Source organism: Ambystoma mexicanum, chromosome 14 (genome assembly GCF_040938575.1).
Source record: "Ambystoma mexicanum isolate Mex_15411 chromosome 14, UKY_AmexF1_1, whole genome shotgun sequence".
Lineage (NCBI taxonomy): Eukaryota > Metazoa > Chordata > Amphibia > Caudata > Ambystomatidae > Ambystoma > Ambystoma mexicanum.
The window spans coordinates 38,655,608-38,671,181 of NC_090940.1; the positions used below are offsets into that span (position 1 = coordinate 38,655,608).

General features: G+C 44.2%; 1 protein-coding gene across 6 annotated transcripts in view; it reads left to right on the top strand.

Moving 5' to 3' along the window:
- The window catches only part of HEATR5A (HEAT repeat containing 5A), a 704,366-nt gene that overhangs the window by 301,662 nt on the left and 387,130 nt on the right, over positions 1-15,574 (top strand). For all 6 annotated transcript variants that reach the window (XM_069638471.1, XM_069638476.1, XM_069638475.1 and 3 more), the window contains exon 15: positions 4,703-4,866. In XM_069638471.1, coding sequence (XP_069494572.1) covers positions 4,703-4,866 — 164 coding nt within the window. The remainder of the gene's footprint in view (positions 1-4,702; positions 4,867-15,574) is intronic.

Genomic DNA, 15,574 nt, shown 5'->3' on the forward strand with positions numbered 1-15,574 from the left:
CTAAATCCAGGTCTATGCTGCCACCTTTACCAGAAAAAAATGTGCACCCTCAGCCCAGGCAGGAATTTTTTAAATCCATGTCTGCTATTTTTGAAGAACAAACCTCTGATGAGGACATAACATCAGCTGGTGGTAGATTTGGTACAAGGGAAGTCCCTGAGGAAATAGTAGATCCTAATTAAAAAATGACAGACCTTTATGACTGCCTACAATCAGCCAGTGGCCTAGATACCTCACCTGAGGTAGAATTTGAAAGGCTTGCCCCCACTGACCATGCTGAACTGGGGTATAGGAACCTCATGGGAAGAGTGATAGATTTTATGGGGTGGAAGTCAGTGTCTCCAAGGTATGACCAGGACGACTTGACTGATATTATTGATGAAGGACCTCAAAAAGACCCAATCCTTCCTTTTCACAAAGCTCTTCAAAAGAGTTATGACAAATTGGGAGACCCTCCCCCCCCCCCCCCGAGTCTCTACCAGCTGTAAATAAGAAATTATTTGTCTAAACACCTTTCACCTGAAAGCTTGGTGATTCAAGCTGCGACTGCAAATAGCCAATCGGCTTATCCCTCATGCCCCCTGACAGGGATGACAAAAAGATTGATGCCTGGGCGAGGAAAGCTTTCACTTCGGGTAGTATGGCCCTTAAATCTACTAATGTGACTTGTACATTAGCTAGATTTACTTACACCTTGTGGGGCTGTTTAGATGCAGCGGCTGATCACATCCCGGAGGGTGAGGAGCGGGATGGTTTCCTGATGAAAGTAAAGGATGGAAAAGAGGCTATGGAGGAGTGCCTCAAGGCAGGATTGGATACTGCAGAGAGTATAAGCAGATCCATGGCATCTAGCGCAGTCTTGTGTAGATTGGTATGGCTAAGGAAATCTCGCTTTGCATCTGATGTACAATCCAGATTGCTTAATATGCCCTTTGACGGCTTGAGGTGGTTTGGCAGCAAGGCGGATGAGAGCTTGGAGAAGCTGCAGACCTCGAAAGCCGCAGCAAAATCACTCAGTGCCACTATAAGGCAACCTCAGCAACACTCTTACGCAGGCTCATCTTCCTGGAAGAGTCACCCGTTTCGCTTCTATTCCTCTTTTGGAAAAGGGAGAGGGCAGGCCAGTCAGAGAGGCCAACAGAGAAAACCCTTTCGTGGTGGAAAAGGTAGAGGCGCTAGATCAGCCACAGCAGCGGCTACTACCTCCTCAGCCACTGCTGCAGCCGCTGCAAAGCCACTTTGAGGTCTTAACCCACAAAACCCTGGTGGGAGGCAGAATCACTCCGTATCTGGACGAATGGCGGGGCATTACGTCAGATGCCTGGGCACTAGAGATAGTGACCCATGGTTACTGCCTTCCTTTTCATCAAAGACCTCATCATCCACCGGGAGCCAATTCTGTAAAAATTCCAGACCCGCTCCTTGTGCAGGAGATTCTAACCCTGCTAGAGAAAGGTGCAATAGAGCATGTACCTGTAGCAGAGAGGAACAAGGGTTGGTACTCCCCCTATTTTCTCATCCCCAAAAAGGACGGAGGATTGAGATGCATCTTGGACTTGAGAAATTTTAACAAATTCCTCAGGACAGACAAGTTCAAGATGGTGACCCTTTCTCAGATCCTTCAGGCTCTTGAGATTCAGGACTGGCTGGTTTCATTAGACCTTCAGGATGCTTACTTTCATGTGCCAATCCATCTCAAACACAGAGCACCTGAGGTTTGCAATTGGCGGATCTCACTATCAGTTTAGGGTTCTGCCATTTGGGCTGACCTCCGCCCGAGGGTTTTCACCAAACTAATGGCGGTTGTGGCAGCGAGTCTCAGGAGAGAGGGATTCACATCTACCCTTACCTGCACGATTGGCTGATCAGGGCAGGTTCACCCGAACGGGCCCAGGAACATCTAGCCATGACCTGTCACTTCCTACACAAACTGGGCTTCTCCCTCAATTACAAGAAGTCGCAAATGATTCCGAGCCAAAGACTCCAATTCATCGGAGCTGTCCGGGACACCACCTCAGGGAAAGCCTCGCCTCCCGAGAAGAGAGCTCACCACATTCTGCAGATGTTAACAAAGTTGAAAAATGCCCAACATCTACCGGCTTTCGACTTCCTAAGGTTGCTAGGCCTCATGGCATCCTGCGCTTTTCTGGTGCCAGATGCTCGACTGAGGATGAGATCCCTACAATGGGCCCTCAGGACTCAATGGTCCCAGTTTTCGGGGGAGATGTCAGACCTTCTACAAGTCCCGACCAAAGTAGCTCAAGATCTCCTATGGTGGGCTTGCAAGGAGAACATCCTCAAGGGGGAACCTTTTTGGCAACCATGGCCGGAGATAACGGTAGTGACGGACGCCTCACTCACAAGGTGGGGAGCCCATACCAACGATCTGACAATCGGCGGTCGTTGGTCTCCATCGGAGTCCAAACTACATATCAGCCTATTGGAGCTGAGAGCAATCAGACTAGCGCTGAAGGCTTTTCTACCCTCTGTACAGGGAAAGAATGTCCTGATAATGACGGACAACACAGTGGCCATGTACTACCTCAACAAGAGAGGAGGTGTAGGGTCACTACCACTGTGCAAAGAGGCAATGCAGCTCTGGTTCTGGGCAGTACAAGAAGGAGTCTCTATCGGCAGTTCATCTCGCCGGAGAGCTAAACACGGCGGCAGACGCTCTGAGCAGGCAGAGCACAGTCTCCCATGAATGGGAACTAGCTCAGGAAGTCCTTCAAGAGATCTTCGCCCTTTGGGGAACCCCTCAAGTGGATCTGTTCGCGACCAGGGCCAACCGGACGCGTTCATAGTGGACTGGGTATTTCCACTCCTTACGCGTTTCCTCCAGTCCCGTGATTCGTCATGTAATCAGGAGATTGAGAAAGTTCAGGAAAACCATGATCCTATTGCCCTGGACTGGGCCAGGAGGGTGTGGTAGCCGGACCTTCTGGACTTGTCCATGTGCCCTCCAATACGTCTTCCACAAAGAGAGGACCTTCTCTCGCAAGAGGAAGGTCTGCTTCTCCATCCAGAGGTCAAGACACTCAACCTTCACGCTTGGCTTCTGAGAGGTTGAGATATAAGGATTAGGACCCCCTGGATGACGTTATGGAGATTTTGCTTTCGGACAGGCGAGCAATAAAATCCTTATACCTGTGTTGTTGGAAGAAGTTCAGTAACTGGTGCAGGGATAAGAATGTGGATCCTTTTCAATGTACCACTCCCATGGTGCTTTCTTTTCTATTGCATTTAGCCAACTCGGGTCTCCAAGTTGGAACTATTAAATGATATTTGGTAGCGCTATCTATCTTCAAGCGCTCCTCAGAAGAAATTTCATATTTCAAAATGCCCTTAATTATCCAATTTCTTACAGGGTTAACAAATGTGTTCCCTCCTACACCTTTCCAAGTTCCTATTTGGGATTTAAATTTAGTTTTAAAGTTTCTTATGTGTGATCCTTTTGAGCCTTTACATTCTTGTCCTTTAAGGCTCCTAACTTTGAAAACTGTTTTACTAGTGGCTTTAACTTCAGCCCGCAGGGTGAGTGAGTTGTAGTCGCTCTCTTTTAAGCTTCCTCACACGATTTTCCATAAGGATAAAGTTATTTTAAAGGTAAAGCCTTTTTTCCTACCCAAAATAGTTTCAGATTTCCATCTGTCACAGAAGATCACTTTACCTGCCTCTTATCCTCCTCCGCGCACTAGTAAAGAGGAGGGAAGATTCCATAAAGTAGACCCTAAAAGGGCTCTTAGTTTCCACATCTGTAGACTGGAAAGATTTCGACACACTGATCAGTTATTTGTCGGTTACACTGGACACAAGTTGGGCCTTGGTGTGTCCAAAGAAACCTTATCCAGTAGGATAATTCTGGCTAGATCTGAATGTTACAAATTGGCTGGGAAAGAGCCTCCAGATGGTTTAAGGGCTCATTCAACCAGGGGCATAACAACTTCCACGGCTCTTCAGAGGAGTGTCCCAGTGCAGGACATTTGTGCTGCGTCCACTTGGTCATCTATGCACACCTTTGTAAAACATTGTTTAGACACCACTTCGTACCAAGGGGGACTTTTTGCAAAAGCTGTCCTTCATTATGTACATAATTAAAAACTCTGGTACTCCCTCCTCCAAATTACTACTGCTTCGGGAGTCTAAGATGAGGAATACGTGGGAGGACACCATCCATTCGAAGAACAAGTTACTTACCAACTGTAACGTTCTTTCGACTGGATGTTTCTCCTACGTATTCCTCATCGACCCTTCCAGCCTACCCCTCCATACAGTTTTTATGTTTTTTGCACTTCCTTAAGAGCCTGACCTCTGCCGGCACATAATACTACTGATGCGACCATTAACATCGAAAAAACAGAACTGAATCCAATCAGCGCGGCTCAAGCCCTTTATATGACGGAGGACGTCGACACTCGATGGCACCCTTCGAGGGACCAAGCTACGCGGCCTCGAGCACAGCGCCCTCTGGTGAAATATGTTTCTGAAGAAGCAGCAAGCTGGCGAAAAATATATCTAAGATGAGGAATACATGGGAGGAACATCCAGTCGAAAGAACGTTACAGTTGGTAAGTAACTTGTTCTTCTACTGAAATAGAGTGCTGCTGCAATCATCGGGCTGGCCCCTTTCTGAATGACATTTAGGAAACTGCAAATGTCTTTATTCTGTAGCTTTTAATAACCACTTTCATTTCACCTGCAGGGAGTGTCTGTTCTATCCTGAAAGAGCTATTGGCTGATCTGACGGCACCTGATAACCAACTGGTGGCTTCCACCTCCCTCCTGCCCTCCCTCTGTCACCCTGACGATCTGCTACTCCTGGGCTCTCTGCTGCAGGAAACTGATCACAGCTTCATTGAAGAACAGGTATTTGCCTTAAATGTAATGGCTTCCCTTTGTAACAGGTCGTTTCTGGATCCCTTAAGAGCTGCCGCCCCTCTGAGTGACCTTCATCTGGAGCGCAAAAGGGATGCTTTATTGAAGAAGTGCTAATGAGTATTAAGAAAAAAGGGGTGCATTGAGTTAATACTGCAACTGCACAGATTTGTGTGCGTGCGTGCGCAGTTCTGGATCGCCCCCATCTGGGTGTGTGCTCAATCCCTTATGTCGTGTCGAGGTTTGTGTCCAGTCTGACAGGTCACATTTGGTTACGTCAAAACTTGTAGACTGGTGTTTATCCCTTTGGTTTTTTGCTTGCCTTAGTGGTTCACCAAGCTAGCGTTTTCCACCTATGATTCCCCATCCAAGGCTTTGGTAACTATGTAAGTCTGTGTAATGTGCCCCTGGGAGTTAGGGCACCAAAAATGTACCGTGTACTCCTTCCCCTGACCATCCTCAATCCCATCCAGCACTCCCCAGCAGGTTGCCCTTCTAGGCTGTTGCATAACTCGCTGGATGGTGTTCTCTTTTAGAAAAGTGCCTGCAGATGGCCATTTTACCTTTTCATGGAACAATGGCTTGTTCCCTGCAGGTCCCCTTAAAATGGCAATCTGGTTTTAGAAATGCAGTGAGATGTGGGTGAGCCATCTGTTTTTTTTTGCTGCCTCTTTCTGCCTTAAACTCATTTTGTTAACATTGAGGTTTTTCGCAAACCTGAACTGAGACTGCAAATCACTTTATGTGCTCCTATAGCTTTCTGGGCAAGGGTTCTCCAAAGTGCCCCATTTCGTCCATCCAGGAGTTTACTCAACCAGAAAGCATCAGAGTTGCAGGCTTTTTATTATTTGTATTGCTAGCACTTTGCTCCCTGAACAGGAACAACATGGCTACTTGTTTTTTCCAGTTAACTTTGATAGATTTTCCATTTTTGAACAGGAGCAGTACATAACTACTCAGAGAGAAATAAATAACTAATTAACCATGTTTGTCTTATTTATATTCTTTGTCAAATAGATGAAAACATGTAATAGGTCTTCAAATCAAAGATCAATTTAAATGTCATCACTTCCCATGAGATTCCCATTCTGAGTAACAGTGAGAGTTTCACATAGAAAGCCCCCTCCCCCACCCATTCCTTGATATTGGTCATTCGGGCAAAGCAATGTCCCCACTTAATAGAAACCAAAGGCTGCATGGCAATCGCATTCAATCTCTCTCCACAACAAAAATCAATGTTAATTCCATCATTCTCCTCTTTACATTCTCCTGAATTTGGCATTTTGTGTCTTGGTAATTTGTAGAAAAATGTAACACTCTGTTTTCATCGGGTGCAGTTTCTCCGTGCCACACATGGTTATGGTTGATTTCTAAAATCTGGCCTGGTGGATAGATTTTAGGTCACCCTAGTTACAGTGGACCGGGACCTCCTGAGTGGTTAGCCAAACCCTAATCGGGGTAAATGGCTGAGCAGTCGAGGCTTCTCTCAGGAGTGTGTGGGGGGGGGGGTCGGGGCCCGTCAATGAGTTCACACAGAAGTTCCATTTAGACAGTCTTGTATACATATACAGTTACTTATTAAAGTCTTTCTGAAAAATGAATCTAACAGGTAGTATTACTGCATGATACAAATCTATGTGTTCACCATAGGTTCAAATATACATCAAATAACTTAAGAGAGCAGGTAATTATTTCAGATGCATTCAATGAAGGAACCAGATCACAAGACAATAACCTATCTTAAGAGGTCCAAACCCCAAGATGAATGTGTATTGTGCCCCAAAGTTACAGGAGACTAAATGTTTCTCACCAGAATGGGGTCTCTGTAGGTAAGTTCAATAAGCTTGTGTTTGTGATAGTTTAAAAGTTGTACTATTTTACTATTCTACTATTGTACTATGTTACTAGAGGTAAGTATGTGTTTTCCTTTCTTCCAGGCCAAAGGCCTTACAGTCCCCTGCTTCTGCGCACTTACCCAGAGCCGTGCCACCCTGGCTGCACTTACTCAGAGCAATGCTGCCCTGATTGCACTTCCTCCTTCCCTCTCCCTCGCAGTTGCCCTCTGCTTGCCCAACCAGCACTTTGCATTACCTCACTTGCACAATCTGAATGACACAAGGCCTAGTACGATTGTTTGTTTGGTCTTCCCTCCCTTGTCTTGTTGCGCCTAGAAACCCTTGTATACAGGCATGTTTATAAATGACTCGTATCATATTTTTCTTAAAGGAATAGTGCGCTCACAAATGTTATTGTCCCGAGCGTTCGGGCATGTGGTTTTATGCAAACTGTGATTAATCTTAAAAAAAAAAAAAAAAAATACCTACGCACCTTACTTTACTTTTCCTCACTTTTACACATGCGAAATAAGGTAGCGGGGCGCGGCCATCTTGTGCAAATCTTATCTGTTTATCCATCGTCCTAAGTTCGTGCCCCTGCGGCACTAAATCATATCCCCCGCCCATGAAGCTGACGTCACAATTCCTAGCGATATTCGCCACCTATTTTCATGACGTTGGTGGGCAGCATAACCAAACGCCCCCAGTCATCACCTACGTCTTAACGTTAGTTGACGCAGAATCCGGAATATCAACACACACATCCTCTCACAGCACAGCCGTCCCAAATTGGAATAGAAATACTATTTTTAAAGGTAACACTAATACTCTGCAATTTATAATGTGCTTTTATTTCACAATAAATGCTCCGAGAACATCAGCCAATTTCCATTTTCAGCCAAATATTTAATTTCTTTGTTTACGAACATCAATTCTTTATCATGAGGCACACAGTGTTCATTTTGGTAGAAGAAGCGCATTGGACGCACCATGAATCGCAAGGCTTCGGTATCAGGTTCTTGCTAGAGCACCATAAACTGTCAGATTGCGCCTGGTCGCTGGTACCGCGAAAGGGCATATCGGCGCGGTACGATCGTCCCACAACAGTGTGATAGTTAGCCAGCCATTTAGGTGTATCTGCCACCGTCTGCTGAAGAAGCCATCAATTGGTATCTGGAAAAGATGACATTTACAGAATGGTAGGATGTAGCTGTGTAAAAAACATAACAGAACTGTGTCTCAATAACAATTTTTTATTCTAATTTATCCATTTATCCATTCATTCTGCAACGTGTGAAAACTAATGAGGAACACAAACCGGAAACAATGGAAACGCAGAGAAATCATTGTGTAAAGTTGGAGTACACAATGTGCTTGAGAGGTTAGTGCTGTGGAGTATGTTTAGCTCGCAATGGGATGGGGATGCGGTAGGTGACGGAAGAAATAGAAGAACACATAGACGGCATTTTAACGGAATATTAGCAACGAACTTGGCGTTGGTGCAACATGGGCGAACCCAGACGTGGACTCCATACATTTCGGTGCTGGATTGCCCATGTGGCCCGGACAAAGACAAATACACACAGGTTGCGTTTGCGTGTCGTCACAATCTGCCCCAACCAACAACTGTTACACTCACCTGGTATCCATGAGGACGCCACCCAGCCCTGATTGGATGATTTGCACTCTCGAACCCTCTCCCGGTCCCTTGGTAAGGCCTCTGGTTAAAGATGGGTCTGCAATATAGGAGAGCTGGATTCAATACCAGATTGTCTTTGTTTTCCCACCTCCCTTGGCCTCAACTCCTTCCTCCCCCTTGGGCCTTCTCCTCACCTTAATATTGTAAAAGGTGGATTCTCCGTCCTGCTCCTCGTGGCAGGGGCACGTAGATGTAGGGGGCAAGCAGCAACCAAGTAACTTCATTGGTGCAAGCCCCCCTGTGGGAATCCAGGCCTGCTGCGACTCTGTAGGTTTGCTGCTTTACAGTCTTTATATGCAGTTCTAAGGTTCCTCTTAGTTCAAATAATAATGTCTTGCTTCTTTCCTTGTAGTTATGGAAAGGTATTTTGGTGTTGTCATGCAGTTTGAAGCTGAGCATGGGCCGGTAGGCGAAAGCGCAGTGTGCGCAATGCTGTCCGGTGAGTAACGCGCGATGCGCGGTGCTGTTTCGCCTTTTTATATTGCTAACCTGTGTCTTTTCTCGCCTTGCAGGTTGCGATGTTCTTCGCCGAGCGCTGTAATGTTCCAGCAATGATACTGACCGGGAGAAGACTACCCAGGTAAGAATTGTGTGGCTTTCTTCATTCGGGAGGAAACGTGAGTACACGCTTACTAATGCTGTCTTTCTTTCTCCTCTTTCCAGTTTATGGTATTCCAGGATGCATGCGGTGCCGGATGATGGAGTTCGTACCTTCAGGTGAGTGGGACTGAAGTCAGCGATGGATTGAAGACGGGATACTGTTCCAGGTAAGTTTCGGAGTGTTCTTTCTCTCTCTGCAGGCCCTTGGTTTCAGGTAAGCTGGCATCAAAGAACTGGACACGGTGAGCGTTATGCTGCCCACAGCAGAATAACGCAAAGCATGCTCTGCTGTTTGGGTGTGGTTAAATAATCTCAGGTAAAGTAGTCCAGGTAAAATAGTCCCAGGCCTGCCACACCCAAGGTAGTCCAGGTAAAGTAGTCCCAGGCCTGCCACACCCAAAAGACTAGACTGCATAGCTCAGTTCCTTGTAACTGAGCTATGTGTGTGTCTCCATGTTGGCTGAACCCCCCCCCCCCCCAGTTAAATAGTCCCAAGTAAATAGTCCCATTCTAATGTTGGTCTTCATGATGGTTATGAGCCTGGACTGACTTCAAGAGAGTCTTGGATGAGGTTTTAAGGCCTGGCCCTAACTGGAAGGCTGACGTGCCAGTGAGGGCCAGGGCCAAGGGTCATGACAACAACCCATTACAATGTAATCCAGCAATAACGGTCAGAAAATGAAACCTTGGCTCGTTCCTCTATGGACTCGTCTACAGTAAAACTTACATTATATTTGGTATTTCCATACTCTTGGCGTAATGCAGAGTGTCCGCTCGGATGAACAGTTATCATAAAATGAAATTACATGTTCCTTTCTCCAGTTTTGAAATGGTGAATGTTATCATTGTTGTGGGTATTACAAACCTTCCATCATTAATTCCAAAGCGAATACTCTTTCTTCCAAGGGCGAACAACAATTGAACCTTCATAGTTTTCCTTTTGGTGATGGAAAGCCACAAATCAAAAACCTACTGTACATGTGTCGGTGTGAACAGACCACAATCAACATCAAACGCAGTGACCTTCACTCCCATGGGAGCGATTAGCCCTGCCGACTAACATGGAATTTGAAATATTTTTGAAAAACAAACAAATTGTTTGCTGGCATCCACCAATGCTGCGCTACAGTGAATACTATTTTACTCTTCTACATTAATAGTGATTTCGTTATTTTCTGACAACAATTTGTTATATTCCTCCCCATTATCACATCTGCTTTTGCCCTGTTTTCGTGGGGGAATTTTCACTGCAGAGAACGTGAGACACTGACAAGTCATGAATCCAAGTGCCCTTCCATCTCCACTGAACTTTCTGTGCACTAACACATGTTGGAGGAGAGGTGGTATATCCTGCCCCCCTGCACCATTCTCGTACCTGGCAAATGATGTGCAAGCTAAGGTGGGAGACATCGCCACCCTTCCAACACCTATTTGCAACACTCATGTTTCATATAAGTGTATTAACGCTGTGCTAATGTGTATACTATACATTTGTGTCCTTCCTAACGCCTTCATTTTCATCTGCCCCTCTGGCGAACTGTTCACTCTCCCTCTCCCAGTGCCACGCACAGCCAGCCCCCACCCCCTCTGTCAGCTCACTGCGTGTCCTGTTCTCACGGAAATGCAACTATTAATTTTTTCAAGTAGCGAGTATCGAGCCCTGACAAACTGTGCTCATCCAAGAATGTGACCGCCAGGCCTGCTTCAACCTTAGTACCCCATCAATTTCTGCTGACTTACTCATCCCATCTCTAACCCCTCTCTGCCAGATCATGGTCCCCTGAACCCATGACCCCTATTCCTTGGAACGCATCTGGTCACCAGACCCTACCCCTGCACCACCTCAAATTCACCTACCATATACCTAATCTAGAGTGGTCATATATTTTGGTAACACTAACACCTGTCTCCACTGTTTGAAAATGTAAGACTCCAAAGGCCGCAAATCAAAGATCAGCCCTTCTGATGAGGCATCCGAAAGCAACGACCTCTGACATATGCCCCCATAAAAATATAGGTCGGAATGCACCGATTTCACACCAATAGCACCCTTTCATGCTGTGTTTTGCTTAGTCATTAGTTCTTGCAGCCTAGTTTATTTTGCATAGGTCTCCTTCCTTAGTGGGAGTTGTATTTGTTCTATCTATTTGGACACGTGCATGCTAAGGCAACTGCAGACCCCGCGGTTTCTTTCATGCTGATATCCATCTGACCCTCATGTGCCCTGATCAGTGAAGGACCCACAAGAGCGGGCCGAAAGCTGGAAGCAGGAATACAGAGTTACACTGTATGGCATCCCCCAACAGGCACTTTTTGCAACAACAAAAAAATGACGGAGGATACATTTGAAAAGGCAATTTGGACGTTTTAATAGCTTTGAAATTCAATTTAAATAGATTTCAAGTGGTCATGTACATTGTACAAACATTGTGGAAGATGCACACCGTTGGTAATCATTTAAAACGGGAAGTCAACTGTTAAACAAGGTCCGCTTTTGGTGGACAGGGCACGTTTGCAATGTTTTGTGGCAATGTATGAGTGCTAGGAACGAAATCATGATCGATTCCATGAGTGTGCATTTCCAACACAGTCAAAGTGAGATCTCTCACAAAATGGAATTCCATTTCCTGGTATATTTGCTTGACCACCCATTTTTTGCTTCTTTTTGCAAAGGCCATTGTATAACGAAGCATCCCAAAGCTTCCTGCAGTTCTTGATTGTTGTCTACCTTTGTTCTCGTTATGCGCCAATACCGCTAGTAATGTTCGATATTGCATACTGTCTATGCCGAAATGCAACCTCTTGGGCCTGTACTTTAGGCACATATTGTGGAACACCTCAAAATCTCTGGTGTGACAGAATTCTGGGAGTCTCTTCAGGTCTCTTGAAAGAGTTTTATCAAACACGATCTTCTCAAGAGCTTTGTGTGGAGGTGAAGATGGAACCAACCACTTCTTGCGTTACTGTTCTTCTGATAAGATACCATGGGCACATTGGTGAAAATGTTGGTTTTCTGTCCACAAATGAACGTTGGAACAGTGGTGCATCAATGAGCGCCATTTTTCTAGCAGAATTTCCACAGACCCATCACAAGTTTTGGAGCTCCACCAAAGATGGTTGCTGATAGACAGGGACACTGTAAAATATTTTCAGAACCCTTTTTTTTTTTTTTAACCTGCAGCTGTGATTTTTTTCTGTATTGGATGATTTGGCAACGTGCCATACATCAAATTGATGGCGAATGTTTGGAAACTGTTCTCGCCTTGCCTTGGCTATTGAAACATGTCTGTCAGTGGCTATGAGGTCTATTTGCATTCCCCTCGATTGAAGATGTTCGACGGATTTTATGAAACCATGTTTCTCCATGTCCACTGAGGATATACATTCGGACACCTGCTCGACCCCCGAACTAACCATTTCTTTTTAGTTTCCATGTCCTGAAAGTGCTATGTGCAGTACTTTGCTGAAAATCCTCAGCTGTCACACTGTCAATCGCCAGCTAGCCTCAACCGCTTCCCAGAGAATTGCCTTTCGATTGACATTTGTAACATTTTCCAGGCTTGAATAATAGCGGGGAATAAACATTCTCTTTGATATTTGTAGTACTGCGTTTTAGCAAGGAACTGAAGTCCCACAAATTCACAGAAACTGGACAACTTACTAAAAGTAGAACCGCTGAAAAGTAGAGCTGCTGAACACAGTAGATTTGCAGCTGGCACTTTGCCCAGCATCGCTTGAGCAGACCGTGAAAATGTATGATAGAGATGGGCACAGGTGGCTTGGATTTTCAGGTTAGTGCCTTGTACTACACGAGTACCAATCGCCAGTGGCTCCCCGCATATTTTGCCACTCGCTGCATGCACACATTTCAGCATCAGTATAATCTCCACCAGGCATCTGTCGAATACAATGTATTTATGCTCCTTTTATTAACGAATCGTACTGCATGATGGTGGATTGTGACTCAACTGTGGTGGAGATTTCGCCCAAACAAGGCAAACTGAAGTCGAGATCTTTGGCAAGTTCCTCAGACAATTGCGTTGAAGCTTCAGTCTGTTAGTTCAGCTGGTGTTATTTGCACATGAATTGGAGAAACCGTCAACAACAAATGTTTATTGGGTGGACCTTTTTTTTGCTGGTGTAGATTGTGTCGAGTGGTCCTCGAGGAATTGCAATGAATCTTCATTATATTCAGTTTCATCTTGTATAGCTCTCACATTGTAGCAATGGCCCAACAACACTTTGTTGGCTTCGCCTGTCACATTCAATTAATTTTCTGGCCATTGGACATAAGCATATTGAGTCTGCTTATTGACTAGACCACGCTGCGCCTTAAATAGTAGTTGCTCCATGGTGAAATCTGTTTGGCAAGCAGCATCTTTGGTTTCATTTGTTGTCTGTATCTTTATACTTCTTTTCCTTCTGGGCCTCTAGGAGATTGGTTTGTAAAAACATGTTCAATGTAAATCACACATACAGTAGATAGCACTTTAAATTAAAAAAAATGTATGGAGAAAACACCAGCTCAAAACACTTTGACAAAACTATTTTTTTTTAATTTATCCTTGTTTTCTTGATTTTCAGTGAAACCGTGGTCCTCTCTGTAACGAACGCACCAGCAAGCTGGTCCATCATCTCTGATCCATGTGCCTCCTCTTCTAATTCCCGACCTTGTATACATTCCTTTAATAGAATATTCATTAAAAAAACAAGTCCTTATATTAGAAATCAAAGTCTTTCATCGCACACATTGCTTACATACATACCATCGTAAACGGTGTACGTCATTTAGTCAAAATAGACTTTTCGAATTTCACTTAATTGATGGCATGTGTACTCGATCAGAGATCACTGTGCAAAACCTATTGATTGTTATGTTACACTCAAGCATTTTGCATTGTATACTGCATTAGGGTAGAAATTGTAACGTTAGAACTGAAATGATAAAAGTTTGAAACACTGCACGTTTATATGAATGTCCCAGTCTAATAATATCCAATGTAGGATTTACTTTCTTTCATTCAAGGGAACTGTAAGTACACACACCTCATACTCTGGACCAGCTCCAAAGGATGATGTAATTGTAGTTGAAGAACCAGCATCCCACTGTAACAAAGTATTTGTTTTCGTATGGATAAACTGTGAAATTGAACAGACACAATAGGATGCAGACAATTGTACATATAAAGAGAAACCCATGAATGAAACCTTCTGTAAACAAACGAGAGCATACATGAAGTGTTTCATATTATTTAAAATTCCAAGCATAATACATTCTTGTAATTAAAAAGCAAAATAAAACTACCTGATAGGCGCTCAAATTTGTTGACCCTGGAAAAAATAAATAGATTTGCATTAGATCTGTGGGAAGCTCCAACTCTCGATAATATGAACTACTGCAAGTATGTATGGCTCACCATTGGTATAATGGACGTGTCAGTGATGTCGTCACTAGCAAGGGTCTGTGCTTCGTCAGTATGCTCTCCTAAAAGAATTGACATATGAAGCAACCGATTACGAAAAGATTATGCTTATTTCGAAGGGCACTATGGCATAGTTTTCTGTGGACAAAATTACTTTCTATGATGCTCCTAAAACCAGGGACCGATGTCTAGCAAAATGTGGTATACTTATAAAGTAATACAATCTGATAAATATGCAAAGTTTAGATAAATGTGCAAAGTTTAGTGAGAAACATTTACACCGAAAGCACCAATCCGTTCATGTAGTTACCTGTTCATTACCCCAAAGCCTACAGCTAATTCATCATCCGGAACTCACCTGGTCCAGCGTGTTCATGAATAGAGTTGGAATTGCATTTGGAAGCAATTTACAAGACGTTCTGAGTCGATGCTTTTTTGTGTACTGCAATTGGTCATACATATCCGGGGTAAAGTGCAGGCTGCAGATGCAGAATACATTGGCCCTGAAGTCCCCCAAGACATCCTGGGCTCTACTTTCAAGCTGGTCCACCGGAAATCCACAATATCTGACCCATTCCCTTATTAGCTCTATATTCCTCGGGAATGTATGCATGATTGTGCCGTTACTTTTATCATGGCTCTTGGAACGGCAACCGAAAACCATGCAAGCAGGCATTCTTGAAAAATCTGTATTAAAAAAGTACACAGTTATTTTAAAATTCTACTCAATGCTTGAGAATGATAGAATGATATCAAAGTTTTCTATGCAAAAGGAAACATGCTTATAGACATGGTCAGAGAAAGATTCAATTCTATCACAACTGACTGATGAAATTTGCTATATATCGAGATCTGAACACTTTAGAAAGTAGACAATGGTAAAGTCATTGAGATGAATGAAAATTACTCTGGGTACATTTGTTTGAAATATAAATAACATTTTGAGAACAGAAAAAGATGATTAGGTGACCAGCTCTTACCTTGACCAACAAACAGTTAGATTCAGCAAGCAGGGTAGTAATAGCTGGAGAACAGGTAGCACGATCACACGTTGACTTCCAGTGCTCACAGATGTTGTCAGGATAAGTATCAACGGGTTTATGACGAATTAGAAAAGTGGGTGTGTATATGAATGAGCGACA